The 21,165-nt window shown below is 44.9% G+C and overlaps 1 protein-coding gene across 1 annotated transcript in view; it reads right to left on the reverse strand.

Annotated features, from left to right (window-relative positions):
• Positions 1 to 21,165, reverse strand: part of LOC121586006 (activating signal cointegrator 1 complex subunit 3) — a 164,333-nt gene that overhangs the window by 136,285 nt on the left and 6,883 nt on the right. The window contains exon 6 of the mRNA XM_045213014.1: positions 14,099 to 14,216. Within this exon, the coding sequence (XP_045068949.1) occupies positions 14,099 to 14,216 (118 nt within the window). The remainder of the gene's footprint in view (positions 1 to 14,098; positions 14,217 to 21,165) is intronic.

Raw genomic sequence — 21,165 nt, forward strand, 5'->3', positions numbered from 1 at the left:
AGATCTCAACCCCATAGAAAATCTTTGGAGGGAGTTGAAAGTCCGTGTTGCCCAGCGACAGCCCCAAAACATCACTGCTCTAGAGGAGATCTGCATGGAGGAATGGGCCAAAATACCAGCAACAGTGTGTGAAAACCTTGTGAAGACTTACAGAAAACGTTTGACCTGTGTCATTGCCAACAAAGGGTATATAACAAAGTATTGAGAAACTTTTGTTATTGACCAAATACTTATTTTCCACCATAATTTGCAAATAAATTCATTAAAAATCCTACAATGTGATTTTCTGATTTTTTTTTTCTCAATTTGTCTGTCACAGTTGACGTGTACCTATGATGAAAATTACAGGCCTCTCTCATCTTTTTAAGTGGGAGAACTTGCACAATTGGTGGCTGACTAAATACTTTTTTTCCCCACTGTAGCTAACATTCTTCCCTATTGTACTTGAATTAATCCTATCTGTTCTACACAGTGTGTTCTGTAATGTTGCACCCTCCTGGACGGCAGCATGTCAGCGTGTTGTACATCATGCCTCTCCTGTGTCTCACCACTCACCCAGTCCACTGTCCTGCAGCCGAGTGGTGCAGCGGTCTAAGGCACTGCATCTCAGTGCTTGAGGCATCACTACAGGCTGTATCACAACCGGCCGTGATTGGGAGTCCCATAGGGCGGCGCACAATTGGCCCAGCGTCGTCCGGGTTTGGCCGGTGTAGGCCGTCATTGTAAATAAGAATTTGTTCTTAACTGACTTGCCTAGTTAAATAAAGGTTAAATAAAAAGAATAACATAAAAAAATACACCCATCTGAACTCAACTCTGTCAGTCCACTTTCCTACATCAATCTATAGTACATCCAGCTATCTCTAACAGGATTGGTTAGAGTGTGAAATTAGCCAATCTCATAGGTGCGTGCAGCCTCCCGGTGGCCACATGCATTTCTGTTTGTCCCATCTTTCTGTCCTCCCAGAATGAGCAGAGACTAGTCAGTGGTGCTGACACAGTGACACTACTATCACTCCCCCCTCCCGGTTTCAGGCCCATTCCTAATCCCTAATCGAATGCAGTCAACCGACCCACTGGGAGCTGGGGTTAACGTGTCTGAATCAGATGGAACAGTGAGGAAATGAGGACTGGACCACTGCACAGTGTACTCACACTACACCTGTGATCAAGTCCCAAATTTAGACAAGCTATTTGTAGAATACAAATGAGCCTATATTCTGTACCAGGCTACTCTTTGTGAGATGGTGAGAGTAGAAAAACAAGAATGGACATGAAATCATTTATCAATCAATAAATCAAATGCATTTATGTAGCCCTGTTTACAGCAACATTTGACACAAAGTCCTTTACAGGAACACAGCATGGGGAACCACTGAATATGTTTTTTTATCAGTGAAGTAAATATGTGAAATCCCAACAAGATTGTATGGGTCTTAACCAATTAACCTTCCAGTCTGAGCTAGTGTGTGAAGTAGGCCTCGTCTGTCAAGTAGGAGGACCAGATTTGATCATCCTCCCCTCCCTGTGAGTAAAAATCACACAGACAAAAACGAACTACCTGCCAGCGCCTGTCCATCCTCTCTCTCACTTTCTCCTCCTCTTTTTCTCAGAGCGAATGCCCATCAAAGACTCAAAAGGCTCTTCTGAATTTTTCATCCAGCCCTCTGACGCCCTCTCTACCTTCACGGCCATTTCCATCTCAAAGGCAGCAGCTCTTCTCCTTTCTTCACTGCTACATTTAGGACAAGGTCACGTCTGTATCCCCCGCCAGCCCCCCTCTCTTAGCTCCCGCTGACACAGTGGTAGTACATCCACACCCCTCCTTTCTCTCTCTCTCCTCTTCGCTTTCATGTGGCTCGCTCACCCGCGCACTCTCTTGCTCTCAGTGTGAGCTCTGTGCTGCTGCGCTGGTGCGTTCGCCATCTATTGGGTTTTCTAGATACGATTGGGGAATTGCTCCATTCAAATTGAGCTTTTTCCCCTTGTGGTTTCCACTTTCTAAACAAATGTAAACAGATACTGAGCAATTAGCTAAACACGTGCTCTAGCATGCCGATAGAGCAGGGGAGTAAACCAACGAGCTCACTCTGGAATAGGATGTGTGATGTGGTGTGTGTGTGTGTGTGTGCATGGTAAGGGTGTGTGTGTGTGTCAGACGTGTGAGTGCGTGCGTGTGTGTGTGTGCGCCTACCGCGTGCGTGAACGTGTGTCTGTGTATGAGAAAGTGAAACCATCTTGCAAGCCACGTCTTGGCTCATTTTAATATGTATAACATGTTCCAGACAGTTCCATAGCAATGAGAGGGCTGGCTGACGGTGCAGTGCATGATTCGCTGCCTGACCGTTTGTCTACAGAGACACCAACTTGTTTGTGACCATGTCAGCAATGATCAAGTTCACCCTGAACAACTAAAATTCCCTCCCTCAGTTTTCTATTTTACCCAGAGAGAGTGTGTGCGCTTCATTATTCAAACATGATTTAAAGGCTATAAACTCAGGGAGAGCTTCAAGAAGAGATGAAGAGTATATTCCTTGTCATAATAATTCTATATATAGAACACTATCCATACCTAAGAACCTTCCTGGAAAGCAAATCACAGAAGATAAGAGTCTCACCATCTCCTGCCTTCATCCCAGCCTATGCCAACCTCCAGTCCCTCGACTTCCTGGCGCTGACGGAAACATGGATCACCACTGAAAACACGGCTACTCCTACTGCTCTCTCCTCGTCTGACCATGTGTTCTCGCATACCCCGAGAGCATCTGGTCAGAGGGGTGGTGGTACAGGAATCCTCATCTCTCCCAAGTGGACATTCTCAATTTTTCCCCTAACCCATCTGTCTATCTCCTCATTTGAATTCCATGCTGTCACAGTCACTAGCCCATTTAAGCTTAATATCCTTGTCATCTATCGCCCTCCAGGTTCCCTTGGAGAGTTCATCAACGAGCTCGACGCCTTGATAAGTTCCTTTCCTGAGGATGGCTCACCCCTCACAGTTTTGGGGGATTTCAACCTCCCTATGTCCACGTTTTGACTCATTTCTCTCTGCCTCCTTCTTTCCACTCCTCTCCTCTTTTGACCTCACCCTCTCACCGTCCCCCCTACTCACAAGGCAGGCAATACGCTTGACCTCATCTTCACTAGATGCTGCTCCTCTACTAATCTCACTGCAACTCCCCTCCAAGTCTCCGACCACTACTTTGTTTCCTTTTCTCTCTCGCTCTCCTCCCACACTACTCACTCTGCCCCTACACAGATGGTAATGCGCCGCCGCAACCTTCGTCTCTCTCTCCCACTACTCTCTCCTCTTCCATCCTATCATCTCTTCCCTCTGCTCAATCCTTCTCCCTCCAATCTCCTGATTCTGCCTCCTCAACCCTCCTCTCCTCCCTTTCTGCATCCTTTGACTCTCTGTGTCCCCCTATCCTCCCGGCCGGCTCGGTCCTCCCCTCCAGCTCCGTGGCTTGATGACTCACTGCGAGCTCACAGAACAGAGCTCCGGGCAGCGGAGCGGAAATGGAAGAAAACTAAACTCCCTGCCGACCTGGCATCTTTTCACTCCCTCCTCTCTACATTTTCTTCATCTGTTTCTGCTGCTAAGGCCACCTTCTACCACTCTAAATTCCAAGCATCTGCCTCTAACCCTAGGAAGCTCTTTGCCACATTTTCCTCCCCTCCTGAATCCTCCTCCCCCCCTCCTCTCTCTCTGTGGATGACTTCGCAACCACTTTGAAAAGAAGGTTGACGACATCCGATCCTCGTTTGTTAAGTCTAATAACACTGCTGGTCCTGCTCACACTGTCCTACCCTATGCTTTGACTTCTTTCTCCCTCTCTCTCTCCAGATAAAATCCTGCGACTTTGTGACTGCAGGCCGCCCAACAACCTGCCCGCTTGACCCCATCCCCTCCTCCCTTCTCCAGACCATCTCCGGTGACCTTCTCCCCTACCTCACCTCGCTGATCAACTCATCCTTGACCGCTGGCCATGTCCCTTCCGTCTTCAAGAGAGCGAGAGTTGCTCCCCCTTCTCAAAAAAACCAACACTCGGCCCCACTGACGTCAACAACTACAGACCAGTATCCCTTCTTTCTTTTCTTTCCAAAACTATTGAGCGTGCCGTCTTTAGCCAACTCTCTTGCTATCTCTCTCAGAATGACCTTCTTGATCCAAACCAATCAGGTTTCAGGACTGGTCATTCAACTGAGACTGCTCTTCTCTGTGTCACGGAGACTCTCCGCACTGCTAAAGCTAACTCTCTCTCCTCTGCTCTTGTCCTTCTAGACCTGTCTGCTGCCTTTGATACTGTGAACCATCAGATCCTCCTCTCCACCCTCTCCGAGATGGGCATCTCCGGCGCGGCTCACTCCTGGATTGCGTCCTACCTGACCGGTCGCTCCTACCAAGTGGCGTGGCGGGAAGCTGTCTCCGCACCACGTGCTCTCACCACTGGTGTCCCCCAGGGATCGGTTCTGGGCCCTCTCCTTTTCTCCCTATACACCAAGTCACTTGGCTCTGTCATATCCTCACATGGTCTCTCCTATCATTGCTACGCTGACGATACACAACTAATCTTCTCCTTTCCCCCTTCTGATAACCAGGTGGCGAATACCGCATCTCTGCATGTCTGGCAGACATATCCAGTATGGATGACGGATCACCACCTCAAGCTGAACCCTGGCAAGACGGAGCTGCTCTTCCTCCCGGGGAAGGACTGCCCGCTCCATGATCTCGCCATCACGGTTGACAACTCCGCTGTGTCCTCCTCCCAGAGTGCGAAGAGCCCAGGCGTGACCCTGGACAACACCCTGTCGTTCTCCGCCAACATCAAGGCGGTGACCCGCTCCTGCAGGTTCATGCTCTACAACATTCGGAGAGTGCGACCCTGCCTTACACAGGAAGCGGCGCAGGTCCTGGTCCAGGCACTTGTCATCTCCCGTCTGGACTACTGCAACTCGCTGTTGGCTGGGCTCCCTGCCTGTGCCATTAAACCCCTACAACTCATCCAGAATGCCGCAGCCCGTCTGGTGTTCAACCTTCCCAAGTTCTCTCACGTCACCCCCCTCCTCCGCACACTCCACTGGCTTCCAGTTGAAGCTCGCATCCGCTACAAGACCATGGTGCTTGCCATGGAGCAGTGAGGGGAACGGCACCTCTGTACCTTCAGGCTCTGATCAGTCCCTACACCCAAACGAGGACATTGCGTTCATCCACCTCTGGCCTGCTGGCTCCCCTTCCTCTGCGGAAGCATAGCTCCCGCTCAGCCCAGTCAAAACTGTTCGCTGCTCTGGCACCCCAATGGTGGAACAAGCTCCCTCACGACGCCAGGACAGCGGAGTCACTCACCACCTTCCGGAGACATTTGAAACCCCACCTCTTTAAGGAATACCTGGGATAGGATAAAGTATTCCTTCTACCCCCCCAAATTGTAAAGTGGTTATCCCACTGGCTATAGGGTGAACGCACCAATTTGTGAGTCGCTCTGGCTAAGAGCGTCTGCTAAATGACGTTAATGTGCCCTTGAGCAAGGCACTTAACCCTAATTGCTCCTGTAAGTCGCTCTGGTTAAGAGCGTCTGCTAAATGACTAAAATGTAAATGTAAAATGTTCATCAGTAGTACCACCTAGCTGAATCACTTGAGTTGGAGTATGCTGCACAGATTTCATTTCTCATTTAGAGATCTGTAAAAACAGCCATCAGGCAGAGTACTTGTATTTACCAACATGCCGATGAAGGAGTTTGCAATTTGAAAGCTAATTAGCAGTGGACAGACCCAGACCCTGCCATCAAACCCCACTTCTTCTTTGATGGAATGCAGAAAGTGGGAAATTTAATCAGCCTCTTTTAGCCCCTCCTGACCTCTCCCCTCTGTCGTCAAGGCAACGCTAATCTCAAAAGCCGTCTGGCAGGCAGGTGAACTTTGACAAGCGAGAAGAGAAGAAGCCTATCACCACTTCCTCTCCATGCATGTAACGTGAATCGTGGATGGATGGAAGGGAAGAGAAGAAAGGAAAGAAAAACATTCCAGAACATGTCCTGCGTGTCTCTTCTCTGTGGTCAATACACGAGGAAGAGAGGAAGAGGCACTTAACGTAAAGTAGGCCAATCAGCCCTTATACGCTCTTTAAAGTTTTACAACCAACTACTGCCCCAACAGCGTAAAAGGAAGTTAATATATCAAAGTGATTCAATATTAAAAATTAACCTTTAGTTCACCACACTCAGCTTATTTTTCCAGGGTCTGGAAGTGACCTGGAGAAGAAGTGAAGACTTTAGGATGCAGTATGGTCCAGGGATAAAGTATCATGGAACACAAAAGTGAGCTTGATGTGAAAAACACTAAGCCCTTCCCCTAGCCCCCAAACACCTGCTGTTGCAAAATGCTAACGTAAAGAAAACAGATACCGGTAGGTGGACATAGCCTAACATGGTGGAACTTCCCCTGAGCCAAATGAAGCACTAGATGGAGTCAAAGCTGATTGAAATTACATCATTACAACCTGATTACGCCATTATTGCAACCAGTTTTGTACCACTGTGCACAGGCTAGTGTTTATCTGGGCTACCTATCCAGTCCCATCAGGTCAGAGCCCATTGTGGTGAGTCTACCTGCCCAGTATAACCGTAGCTTCATTCCCTGGTCAAAACGACCTGGTACTTGATACCACACCTAGGCTCAGGTACCATAGAACCAACCACAGCTAATTAATGATGTATACTGCATAACTACACACAGATCGATTGATTAAATATACATACTAATCAATTGCACACAAACTGATAACGATTTACTCCTGACTTACTAAGTCCAACCCTTTACACCTGTGGGAATTGGCCTATACAAATAGGGCTAAATTGAAATGTTTCTTACAGAAGAAATATGAAAAGCATATGCTCGGTAGCAACTGAAAGGGAACAGTTTGGAGATTATGGAAAAATTATTAGAACAAAGGGGAGGACAACAGTTAACCTGTCACAAGGCATAATTTGAAAGGTTGTTCTATTGCCAACATGATTAGCTAAGTTGTAAAATACTACATTACAGTGTTAGGCTTTCACAATGCAATTCAGGGAAAACAGATCATAATTTTGATGTACATAAAAATAAGTCATTCAAGTGTGTGCGCCGCGACACATTTTCTTCACAATAGACAAACATAGGCTCATTCTGTTGAGAACAACCAAGGGTATGACGCCATGTCATCTTGTAACTGTACATCAAACATAGTGATCATAAACGTTGACATGAGTTTTATAATATGGAATAATATGGAAATGTGAAGTGAACATTTGGACTCACAGGTGTTTGGCTTGCTTGTATGACATCCGTAATAAAGAGATGCTCTGCTTTATTGACACCACACTCCATAAAGCAAATCCTGCAGGCTCTAGTTTTATCTTATCTTGATTACTGTCCAGTCATATGGTCAAGTGCTGCAAAGAAAGACCTAGTTAAGCTGCAGCTGGCCCAGAACAGAGCGGCACGTCTTGCTCTTCATTGTAATCAGAGGGCTGATATAAATACTATGCATGCCAGTCTCTCTTGTCTAAGAGTTGAGATAAGACTGACTGCGTCACTTCTTGTTTTTATAAGAAACAATGTGTTGGAAATTCCAAATTGTTTGCATAGTCAACTTACACACAGCACTGACACACACACTTACCCCACCAGACATGCCATCAGGGGTCTTTTCACAGTCCCCAGGTGCAGAACAAATTCAAGGAAATGTACAGTATTATACAGAGCCATGAGTGCATGCAACTTCCTTCCATCTTATATAGCGCAAGTGAAGAGCAAACCTGGTTTCAAAAAACAAATAAAGCAACATCTCACGGCACAACGCCTCTCTCCCATGTGACCTACTTGTTGTGTTTATGTACTGACATGTATGTGTAACTGATAGATGCACACACACTACATGTTAGTCTTTTGTCTGTAATGTATTTTTCGTTATGTGTAGGACCCCAGTAAGACTAACCCTAACCCTAAACAAAAACATCAAAGCGGTATTTATTATCATTCTCAATGTCTCATCTTTCAAAATACATTGAGTCATCCTAATGTACAGCATTTCCCTCACTCAGACAACAAAAGTGCAAAAGTTGCCCAATTAGTGGAAGGGATGGGGGCAACTTCTTGTCGCGCGATTAACCAAAATGGTGTTAGTTTTTTGTTTTTAAACAACTAATTGACAGATGTCTGTTAAATTATTTATATTCCATTTCGTTCAGTTTTTTTCTGTGAGCTCAAGGTGCACATTGCGCAGTTTTTCTAGAGATAAGAGATAAGATAGGCCTCCTGTAGCTCAGTTGGTAGAGCATGGCGCTTGCAATGCCAGGGTTGTGGGTTCGATTCCCACGGGGGGCCAGTATGAAAAATGTATGCACTCACTAACTGTAAGTCGCTCTGGATAAGAGCGTCTGCTAAATGACTAAAATGTAAATGTAAATGTAAATAAGTCAGATCAAACCCTAACTGCGATTTAGTAGGGAGTTGTAGTTTCCATTGCACGCTTACATGTCCGGTCTGTGTTTCTTTTACACCTGCTAAATAACAGAGACAGAAGAATGCACAATCAACTGCGCGAGGTATCTCTACCTGAAAATAAATGACCTAAGTGATTGATAGTTGGTATTCAGCAGTCATAAAAGTATGCCTTATGTACTTTGAAGAACTACTAAAATAGTGATTTTGGCAGACAGCATAGGCAGCAGCTCTATAGAGATGAGATGACTTTGAATGAAATAATAAAGTCATTGAATAAAACAAATGTAATATACAAAACAACTGAAGTATTATATTAAAGTAAAGTAATGTGAATAAATGATGGTTAAAAAGTGATAAACAGTAATGGGCAGTCACCACCATCATGGGACTTGTATTAATTGTTTTATTCTGTGTGGTTACAGCATTCAACCCACATAATGCATAGTGCAATTTTTTTATAATCGAAACCGAAAACCGTTATTATTTTTTAATAATCTGACTGAAACCGGACCGACCTCAAAAAGCACTAATCGCTCAGCGCTACAACCCATAGAGCGCAGTGAAGCAGAGAGCCAGAGCTCTGACATCATGTATAGCATGTTTCTGTACAGCCACTGCGTTCCAATTTAGGCATTTATCAGTGGCCAAATCTGCTATTTTCAACCCGTGTTCAAGTGTAAAGGGCTACAGGTCCAATGCAGCCGTTTTTAGCTCAATATCAAATCATTTCTGGGTAACAATGACCTTACTGTGATTGTTTTCAATGAAAATGGTTTTAAAAAATAAACATGCTAGAATTTTGCTAGGAGTGTCTGGGAGTGGTCTGAGTGGGGAGGGGAAAACTGAAAACTAGCTGTTATTGGCAGAGAGGTTTGGAACTCTTATTGGTCTATTTACTAATTTAGAATTTCACAGTATTCTCTATCACACACACACGGAAATCTATTTTTTTGACTGAACTGGGCCTTTAAATTAGGTGGTTAATTTACAGTATCACAACCACCGCTGTAAATGTATTTGAATAAACTAGTGGGAAATGAATGACTCAAATAGATAACAAGAATCCCTTAGGCGATATAAATATATAAAATAATATTCAAGAAACGTTCTGAAAAACTAAAACTCCAGCTTCATATATATATTTTTTTCCATTTCTTTGATGCCTGCCTACGATTTGGAACCGACGACAACCCCAGCAATGACAAATTATCCATCCTTATCTTCCCACACACATCTTCAACTACTCGCAGCTTTGTTCACATTTTAAGTGTAAAAAAACAACTATCAGCCTGAAAGCGAAGAAAACATCTCCAAAAAGAGGAGAGAGAAAGAAAGAGAAACGAGGAGGGGTACTGCTAGCTCAGCATGGGGTTCAGTGTGTGAAAAATAACAAACACAGTCAGGCACTGGGTTCACTGTGCTACACAGGGAACAGCTTCAGTGACATCCAGTAGAATCAGTGCCATGCTGTGGGGAAATACAGACTGAAATCACTGACTGAATTCAGCTACAGGCCATGGGGGAAGCAACTTCAATATAAACCAGTCAGTGTACTGTAGGCTAAGCCTGGAAAACAGTGAACTACAAGGGCAACAGCCTTAATATGAGCCAGTCAGCTCCAAGCTACAGAGGGACAGCAATAGAGGGCTGTATAATGTAGAGAGGATACTTCACTGAACTACATAGGCTACTGTATATTCAGAGGTAGGAGCAGATCAGCATAGCTACGTTACAGCAGGACACATATCCTAGCACAGGGGAGGAGACCACTTCAGCATCAACCAAGTCAGTGTATTCCCAACCTGACTACAGTGACTACTAGCCTGGTCCCAGATCTGTGTGCTGGACACTGACCATAGGAGTTGGCAAGACAGCACAAACAGATCTAGGACCAGGATAAGGGACAATGCCACCCCTCAGTTAACATAATAACAAGTCTACAGTAAACATGTTGTCCCCCACAAATTATGTAGCACTCCAACATGTCTAATTAGCAGGAAAACTAATGGGCGGGGCTTATAGGTCCTTATAAGAAACTTGTTCCTCATGAGGGGCTGCATATAAGAACCAAATTCCCTGACAATAGCTCAAACGGGACAGGAGATACAGTGAGGGAAAAATGTATTTGATCCCCTGCTGATTTTGTACGTTTGCCCACTGACAAAGACATGATCAGTCTAGAATTTTAATGGTAGGTTTATTGGAACAGTGAGAGACAGAATAACAAAAATATCCAGGTAAACGCATGTCAAAAATGTTTTCAATTGATTTGCATTTTAATGAGGGAAATAAGTATTTGACCCCTCTGCAAAACATGACTTAGTACTTGGTGGCAAAAACCTTGTTGGCAATCACAGAGGTCAGACGTTTCTTGTAGTTGGCCACCAGGTTTGCACACATCTCAGGAGGGATTTTGTTCCACTCCTCTTTGCAGATCTTCTCCAAGTCATTAGGGTTTCGAGGCTGACGTTTGGCAACTCAAACCTTCAGCTCCCTCCACAGATTTTCTATGGGATTAAGGTCTGGACACTGGCTAGGCCACTCCAGGACCTTAATGTGCTTCTTCTTGAGCCACTCCTTTGTTGCCTTGGCCGTGTGTTTTGGGTCATTGCCATGCTGGAATACCCATCCACGACCCATTTCCAATGCCCTGGCTGAGGGAAGGAGGTTCTCACCCAAGATTTGACGGTACATGAACCCGTCCATCGTCCCTTTGATGCGGTGAAGTTGTCCTGTCCCCTTAGCAGAAAAACACCCCCAAAGTATGTTTCCACCTCCATGTTTGACGGTGGGGATGGTGTTCTTGGGGTCATAGGCAGCATTCCTCCTCCTCCAAACACGGCGAGTTGAGTTGATGCCAAAGAGCTCGATTTTGGTCATTCAGATGTTCATTGGCAAACTTCAGACGGCCCTGTATATGTGCTTTCTTGAGCAGGGGGACCTTGCGGGCGCTGCAGGATTTCAGTCCTTCACGGCTTAGTGTGTTACCAATTATTTTCTTGGTGACTATGGTCCCAGCTGCCTTGAGATCATTGACAAGATCCTCCCGTGTAGTTCTGGGCTGATTCCTCACAGTTCTCATGATCATTGCAACTCCACGAGGTGAGATCTTGCATGGAGCCCCAGGCCGAGGGAGATTGACAGTTCTTTTGTGTTTCTTCCATTTGCGAATAATCGCATCAACTGTTGTCACCTTCTCACCAAGCTGCTTGGCGATGGTTTTGTAGCCAATTCCAGCCTTGTGTAGGTCTACAATCTTGTCCCTGACATCCTTGGAGAGCTCTTTGGTCTTGGCCATTGTGGAGAGTTTGGAATCTAATTGATCGATTGCTTCTGTTGACAGGTGTCTTTTATACAGGTAACAAGCTGAGATTAGGAGCACTCCCTTTAAGAGTGTATTCCTAATCTCAGATCGTTACCTGTATAAAAGACACCTGGGAGCCAGAAATCTTTCTGATTGAGAGGGGGTCAAATACTTATTTCCCTCATTAAAATGCAAATCAATTTATAACATTTTTGATATGCGTTTTTCTGGATTTTTTTGTTGTTATTCGTTCTCTCACTGTTCAAATAAACCTACCATTAAAATTATAGACTGATCATTTCTTTGTCAGTGGGCAAACGTACAAAATCAGCAGGGGATCAAATACTTTCTTCGCTCATTGTATGCTTGTTCAAAGTTTGGAATTTCAGTTTATTACTATAGTACCCACCTCCCCCCATTGGCCAATCAGTGTAATTTCTGAATTTTAGTTGATTACTATAGCACCCCCTTTGAGCCAATCAGTGTAATTTGTACATGATCTCTATGGCAAGACACATCATTCACCAAAGTTTAGTCAAAATTGAGCTAGTGCTGTCTGAGATATTGCGTGTGACGAATGTACGAACGTACTAAAGGATGGAGACAGAGCCACAGTCCCCTTCCAGATTTCATCATGGGGACAATAACACTATACAAGGCATGAGCCAGATATTTGTCTATAGAGTGAAAACCTACTTTGCTAAATTTTCTCTGATTTGTGAGAAGAAGTAGAAGGCAAGAGGGGCTAAAAGAGAGGGACTGGTTTAGTGCTGGAGATGATGACTACCTTGGACTTAAATGGATCATGGTGCAATACTTCCCCCAACCTCCCATCCTCCTCCCCAACCTCCTCCCCCAAACCCCCATTCTCCTCACCCAAACCCCCATTCTCCTCACCCAAACCCCCATTCTCCTCACCCAAACCCCCATTCTCCTCACCCAAACCCCCATTCTCCTCACCCAAACCCCCATTCTCCTCACCCAACCTCCCATCCTCCTCCCCAACCACCCATCCTCCTCCCCAACCTCCCATCCTCCTTCCCAACCTCCCATCCTCCTCCCCAACCTCCCATCCAAACCCCCATTCTCCTCACCCAAACCCCCATTCTCCTCACCCAAACCCCCATTCTCCTCACCCAAACCCCCATTCTCCTCACCCAACCTCCCATCCTCCTCACCAACCTCCCATCCTCCTCACCAACCTCCCATCCTCCTCACCCAAACCCCCATCCTCCTCACTCAAAACCTAGAGAAATAATGAAGGATTGAGCTAAGCTTAATGGGATATCTTTAGGTAATGGCCTTTCAGCGTATTGAGCCGTTTGACAATCATGCAGAAAACGAGAGCAATACCCAGCTCCAAAACAGACCTGATACAGACCTGATGGGGTAGGTGATGGGAACAAAGAAATGAGAGAACGATGAGGTTACGGTGGAGGGAGGGAGGGAGAAAAAAAGGTATAGAAAGGAAAAGAAGCTAAGGTGGAATGTTGAAGCTTTGGGTAGAGAGGATGGTGAATAGCCTTTTCACAGTTACATGAAATGTACATAAAAGTAACATATTACCCATCTTGAATAGCGGTAGGGAAGTATTTGTAATTGTATGCCTTAGTAGGCTATAGCTTTACCAACCTTCACCCAATGACAAAGAGACACTGTGCATTTCATACTGTACCTCTCTGTACTGGACGGGATACGATCAAAGATTCACAGAGTCTAATATTGATTTGTACATCAAACCCTCAGATAGATCTTTAAGGGTTGTTGGAGCTGGACTGTGCTGTTTGTGTGGTAGGGATTAACATCCAAACATGGACCAGGTGTTAAAGGTCATGACCCCGCTGATAAATGCACAGCGAAGAGTCGACCTTAGTGAGTCTATCATACATCACCCTCTCCTCCTCCTACAATTCAGATCACACCCTCTCCCTCCCTTGAGAACACTCTGACAATGATGAAGGTTGGGGGTAAATAAGTATATATATATATAAAATAAAATAAAAAAAGGCTTAATATTAAAAGTGGTCCTCCAAATGAAGGGTAGTGACAGGCAAAATATTTAAATATTTTTATCATTTCATTTTTTTCAATGATGAATGTTGGAGTCAGTTGGTCTAGGCATTAGTCTAGGCAATTAATGCCAATATTTGGCTAGGTATGTAGACTTTGAATTTCAAACCAATTATCTGCAGTTTAATTAATCAACAACGCTCTACCCCACTGCTCTCCGAGAGTGTGGTGGATCTCTGGTTTCTATTGCGATTACCTGGATGCCTCCGGTGCAAGGGGCGGGGTCTGACTCACCTGGTGGGTAGTTGATCCTGTCTGCAGGGATGGAGAGGAGAGAGTCCACGATGGAAGACCTTCTCTGGAGGAGAACAGAGATCATCTCAAATCCCTCTGGGCCCAGCAGCTCAAACAGCTGGAGGAGAGAGAGAGAGAGAGAGCAGAGAGAGAGAACATAGAGAGAGAAGAGAGAGAGAACATAGAGAGAGAGAGAACATAGAGAGAGAGAAGGGGGAGACGGAGAGAGAGAGAGATGAGAGAGAGAGTGGGAGACAACAGCTGGTGTGCTTGAGCCAAAAATCCTAAAGTAGTAAACAAACACATCCTATGGTTCAACCTCCATCCTCCCCTCCAAATACACGCTTGCAATGCCAAGAATGAGCACCTGGTAATTACCATGCCCAAAGTAAGTCTGGGCCTGGGACAGAATAATGCTCTGCCGCTTAGCCCGCCAAACACAGCCACCTGGCACTTAGCTGGCTGGGGACAGAAAACAACAGTAAACCTGACTGGGAGGGGAGCGATCACTGAGCTAGGAGCTGGCTAGCACAGGAGAGAAACATACAGTATTAACCATAGGGGGTGGAAATGCAGTGTGCATCAGACACAATGATTAAGTTTACATGCACACTAATATACTGTGTACAAAACATTAGGGACACCTGCTCTTTCCATTATATAGACTGACCCATTGAATCCAGGTGATAGCTATGATCCCTTATTGATGTCACATGTTAAATCCACTTCAAATCAGTGTAGATGAAGGGGAGGAGACAGGTTAAAGAAAGATTTTTAAGCCTTGAGACGGGCAAGACAAAAGATTGAAGTGCCTTTGAACAGGGTATGGTAGTAGATGCCAGGCGCACCGGTTTGAGTATGTCAAGAACTACAACGCTGCTGGGTTTTTCACACTCAAGTTTCCCCTGTGTATCAAGAATGGTCCACCACCCAAAGGACATCCAGCCAACTTGACACAACTGTGGGAAGCATTGGAGTCAACATGGGCCAACATCCCTGTGGAACGCTTTCAACCCTTTGTAGAGTCCATGCCCTGACAAATTGACGCTGTTTTGAGGGCAAAAGGGGATGCAACTCAATATTAAGGTGTTCCTAATGTTTTGTCCACTCAGTGTAATTCGATATTAAACTGATTATGTCAGTAGGCAGAGTATGGCAATAGTCATGTAAACATTTTACTCTGACGTAAGGTCAAAATCTAAGTACGCATACGCAGAACAAAACATCTGCTTTTCTAAGCAATCTTTAGAATGATTAGGACATGTGAACAGCTTAATCGGCGTTCCAGCAGTGTATTTGATCTGTCCATGTGCCAGCACCGGTAACGCAAGCCTACTTCATATGCGTGAGTGAAGTGAGTTCGTAAAAACTGAAAGTATGTATGCATCTTAGAAATAGATTTCACATACAAACATTATATGTCCCGAACTCAGAATCAATCAGGCTTCACAAAAATAACATGGTCGCTGTGGTATAATGTTTATTTTGATTGGCAATTTTCAGCTTTTATTTAAGTCCCATCAGATAGCCTGATTTCAGATGTGTCCATGTAAACAGGATTATTAGGGAAATCGTTTATGTGTATGTAACTGCACTCAATGAGAGACAACATCAAAACCAACATCGTAACTGACATTAGAAGATACGAGCATTCTTGACCATTCAGAATTTTATATCCTGCATTATTTTTTATAATAAATAATAAAGCTAAAATACAATACAAAACAGATTATTCAATTCATGCTTTTCAGTCTGCAGATGGATAAATGGATGGATGGATAATCTGTTGGAAAGAGAGACTTTACTCTTTTGCTTTTCCACATCCTCTCTGGGGACTTCGTTAGCCACCGCGCTAGGGGAGCCAGACGCACTTTGATGATGTCAGGAGACAGGTCAGCTGCCCCCCTTTGTGAAGGGTTGTCTTTGTTTCTCTGTGTGCTGGGACTTGGTTTAATTTTCTGCCTCCAAAATCCTTTCCCTCTCAGTGACTGGAGGGTCATTCCATGTCATTTCAGCAAGCAATGACACCCACAATCTCAGATTGTTCTGAAATCATTTCTGTAGCTAGAAAAAGATAATTTTGGTTAAAATATAATTTGATCTCTGATAAATTAAGCTGACTGATTGCACCCAAATTGTCCATTTAATCTATAAAATATTCATATCCTTAACACCCAATTTGGAGGAATCCAAAGAAATGGTCAAAAGCCACTCACGGACCCCCCACGCCAAACACACCCAAACAATGAATATACACATTGATCCAGGTTTGCTGATGTCAACGTTGTGAACAGAGTGCCCCATGGTGGCAGTGGGGTTATGGTATGGGTAGGCATAAGCTACAGACAATGAACACAATTGCATTTTATCAACGGCAATTTGAATGCACAGAGATACCGTGACGAGATTCTGAGGTCCATTCATCCATCGCCATCACCTCATGTTTAAGCATGATAATGCACAGCCCCATGTCGCAAGGATCTGTACACAATTCGTGGAAGATGAAAATGTCCTAGTTCTTCCATGGCCTGCATACTCACCATACATGTAACCCATTGAGCATGTTTGGAATGCTCTGGATCGACGTGTTCCAGTTCCCGCCAACATCCAGCAACTTCGCACAGCCATTAAGGAGGAGTGGTACAACATTCAAAGGACACAAGCAACAACCTGATGTGCCGCGCGGCATGAGGCAAATGGTGGCCACACCAGATACGGACTGGTTTTCTGATTCACACCACTACTTTTTTTTTTTTTAAGATGCATATCTGTATTCCCAGTCATGTGAAATCCATAGATTAGGGCCTAATTAATGTATTTTAATTGACTGATTTCCTTATATGAACTGTGACTTAGTAAAATCTTGCATTTATTTTTGTTCAGTGTAGTATCAGTTTTCTGTTCAGAGAAATTAGTCATTGAAGTTGTTAGGTTTATGTCCTATCCTACATCCTGATATTACCAGGTTCTGACCACTAGATGGTGCTGTTACTGCTATTAAGTGATTTTTTTAAAGAACCCCCCTTCCCCTCAATGTTAAAGGGATAGTTCACTCAAATTACATATTGGTTTCCTTACCCTGTAAGCAGTTTATGGACAAGGTATGACAGCAACCCATGATTTGGTTTTGTTAACCTGGCCACTGTTTCAAATGCTAACTTTTTAGCATTTGTGAAACAAATCCAACGGCTCCCGAGTGGCGCAGTGGTCTAAGGCACTGCATCGCAGTGCTAGCTGTGCCACTAGAGATCCTGGTTCGAATCCAGGCTCTGTCGTAGCCGGCCGCGACCGGGAGACCCATGGGGCGGCGCACAATTGGCACAGCGTCGTCCAGGGTAGGGAAAGGAATGGCCAGCAGGGATGTAGCTCAGTTGGTAGAGCATGGCGTTTGCAACGGTGTTTGCAAGCATTGCAAACGCCATGGTTGTGGGTTCGATTCCCACGGGGAGCCAGTATGAAAAATATAAAAAATAATGTATGCACTCACTAACTGTAGGGAGGATTAAAATTTGATTTGATTTGAAAAACACACATAATAGTACAATTGGTTAGAGGGCTGTAAAATGGCAGCCATCTTCTCCGGCACAATTCTAATCAGGTACCGCCATTCTAATATAGGTACCATTGACTTGCGTTTTACATTTACATTTAGTCATTTAGCAGACGCTCTTATCAATTTCTACCAGCATGTTAAATATGCAACCAGAGGAAAAAAAAAAAACTCTAGACCACCTTTACTCCACACACAGAGACAAAAACAAAGCTCTCCCTCGCCCTCCATTTGGCAAATCTGACCATAACTCTATCCTCCTGATTCCTGCTTATAAGCAAAAACTATAGCAGGAAGCACAAGTGACTCGGTTAATAAAAAAGTGGTCAGATGACGCAGATGCTAAGCTACAGGACTGTTTTGCTAGCACAGACTGGAACATGTTCCGGGATTCTTTAGATAGCATTGAGGAGTACACCACATCAGTCACTGGCTTCATCAATAAGAGCATTGATGATGTCGTCCCCACAGTGACCGTACGTACATACCCCAACCAGAAGCCATGGATTACAGGAAACATCCGCACTGAGCTAAAGGGTAGAGCTGCCGCTTTCAAGGAGCGGGACTCTAACCCGGGCGCTTATAAGAAATCCCGCTATGCCCTCCGACGAACCATCAAACAGGCAAAGAGTCAACACAGGACTAATATTGAATCGTACTACACCGGCTCTGACGCTCGTCGGATGTGGCAGGGCTTGAAAACTATTACAGACTACAAAGGGAAGCACAGCCGCAAGCTTCCCAGTGACACAAGCCTACCAGACGAGCTAAACCACTTCTATGCTCGCTTCGAGGCAAGCAACACTGAAGCATGCATGAGAGCACCAGCTGTTCCGGATGACTATGTGATCACGCTCTCCGTAGCCGATGTGAGTAAGACTTTTAAGCAGGTCCCTGACTGAGTCTGTAATTCCAACATGTTTCAAGCAGACCACCATAGTCCCCGTGCCCAAGGACACTAAGATAACCTGCCTAAATGACTACCGACCCGTAGCACTGATGTCTGTAGCCATGAAGTGCTTTGAAAGGCTGTTCATGGCTCACATCAACACCATTATCCCAGAAACCCTAGACCCACTCCAATTTGCATACCGCCCCAACAGATGATGCAATCTCTATTGCACTCCACACTGCCCTTTCCCACCTGGACAAGAGGAACACCTACGTGAGAATGCTATTCATTGACTACAGTTCAGCATTCAACACCATAGTGCCCTCAAAGCTCATCACTAAGCTAAGGATCCTGGGACTAAACACCTCCCTCTGCAACTGGATCCTGGACTTCCTGACAGGCCGCCCCCAGGTGGTAAGGGTAGGTAACAACACATCTGCCACACTGATCCTCAACACGGGGGCCCCTCAGGGGTGCGTGCTCAGTCCCCTCCTGTACTCCCTGTTCACCCATGACTGCATGGCCAGGCACGACTCCAACACCATCATTAAGTTTGCCGACGACACAACAGTGGTAGGCCTGATGACCGACAACGATGAGACAGCCTATAGGGAGGTGGTCAGAGACCTGGCCGTGTGGTGCCAGGATAACAACCTCTCCCTCAACGTGACCAAGACAAAGGAGATGATTGTGGACTACAGGAAAAAAAAGAGGACTGAGCATGCCCCCATTCTCATCGACGGGGCTGTAGTGGAACAGGTTGAGAGCTTCAAGTTCCTTGGTGTCCACATCACCAACGAACTATCATGGTCCAAACACACCAAGACAGTCGTGAAGAGGGCACGACAAAGCCTATTCCCCCTCAGGAGACTGAAAAGATTTGGCATGGGTCCTCAGATCCTCAAAAAATTATACAGCTGCACCATCGAGAGCATCCTGACTGGTTGCATCACCGCCTGGTATGTCAACTGCTCGGCCTCCGACCGCAAGGCACTACAGAGGGTAGTGCGTACGGCCCAGTACATCACTGGGGCCAAGCTTCCTGCCATCCAGGACCTCTATACCAGGCGGTGTCAGAGGAAGGCCCTCAAAATTGTCAAAGACTCCAGCCACCCTAGTCATAGACTGTTCTCTCTGCTACCGCACGGCAAGCGGTACCGGAGTGCCAAGTCTAAGTCCAAAAGACTTCTCAACAGCTTCTACCCCCAAGCCATAAGACTCCTGAACAGCTAATCATGGCTACCCGGACTATTTGCACTGCCTCCCCACCCCATCTTTTTACGCTGCTGCTACTCTGTTAATTATTTATGCATAGTCACTTTAACTCTACCCACATGTACATATTACTTCAACTACCTCAACTAGCCAGTGCCCCCGCTAGTTGTTGTTTTATTTTACTTTTTAATAAAAAATAAATGCACTGTTGGTTAAGGGCTGTAAGTAAGCATTTCACTGTAATGTCTGCACCTGTTGTATTCGGCGCATGTGGCCAATAAAATTTGATTTGATTTATATCAGCACTGTCGCGCTTCATATCCAAATCTATAAGTAAGTTACATTGAGTTACACAATCAAATTCTTGATACTTTAGGATGACTTGGACATGAAGCGTGAAAATGCTAATATAGGTACCATTGAATTGGATTTGTGCCACAAAGTTAGCATTTGAAACATTGGACAACAAAACCAAAGCATGGATTGCTGTCATACCTTCTCCATAGACCAATTTGTTATTTTGTAATTTGGGTCAACTATCCCTTTAACATTGGGAGGGAGGGGGGAGCAGCACCATCTAGTGGTCAGAACCTGGTAATATCAGGATGCAGGATGGGACATAAACCTAACAACTTCAATGACAGATTTCTCTGAACAGGGGAAATAAACCATCACCAAATTCACCGAGAATACATTACGTAGGATGAAGAAACAATATACAGAGCCACAGCTCCATACTACTTGTCAGACCTAGAGAACTGATACTATATATTCATTGTTAGGGTGGGTTTGGCGTGGGGTCTGTGGGTGGCTTTTTACAATTTCTTTGGAATCCTCATGTCTTACTCATTGTTAGAATTTGTTGAGGTCCAAATCAGATGTTATGCACTATATTTACTGAATATTATATGAATCCTATCATTTCAAAGGTCCAATTTGGGTGCAATCAATTAGCTTATCTTCACAAAGATCAAATTATATTTCAACAAAATAATGTTGCAGGAATGCTAACCTTATCAGTTTCTTCCCACAGAAACGATTTCAGAACAATCTGAGATGGTGGGTGTCGAAATCCTTGTGCTTGTGCTTTTTGAGGTGGAATGACCCTGGGACTGTTTGTTGTTATTGTTGGTCTGTTTTTCACCTGCTGCCCAGAGATAATCTTTTTTATGGGCACTCATGAATTCTGTCCTTGAAGTTCATTGGATCCTCTCAGCCTGGAAGGGAAGGTGAGTAGGACAGAGGAGTCCGCTGGGAGTGAGAGACAGTCTTCCCCTCAGAAGGAAGGAGCTCACAGAGCTAACCACCCTGAAGGCTTTTTTTTACCTTTAAGCCTGGATGAGGCTGAGACATTAGGTGAACTGTGACTGTGAACCATAGAGAGTTCTAGAAAACTCTATGGCATAGGCT

Source organism: Coregonus clupeaformis, unplaced genomic scaffold, assembly GCF_020615455.1.
Source record: "Coregonus clupeaformis isolate EN_2021a unplaced genomic scaffold, ASM2061545v1 scaf0071, whole genome shotgun sequence".
Taxonomy (NCBI): domain Eukaryota; kingdom Metazoa; phylum Chordata; class Actinopteri; order Salmoniformes; family Salmonidae; genus Coregonus; species Coregonus clupeaformis.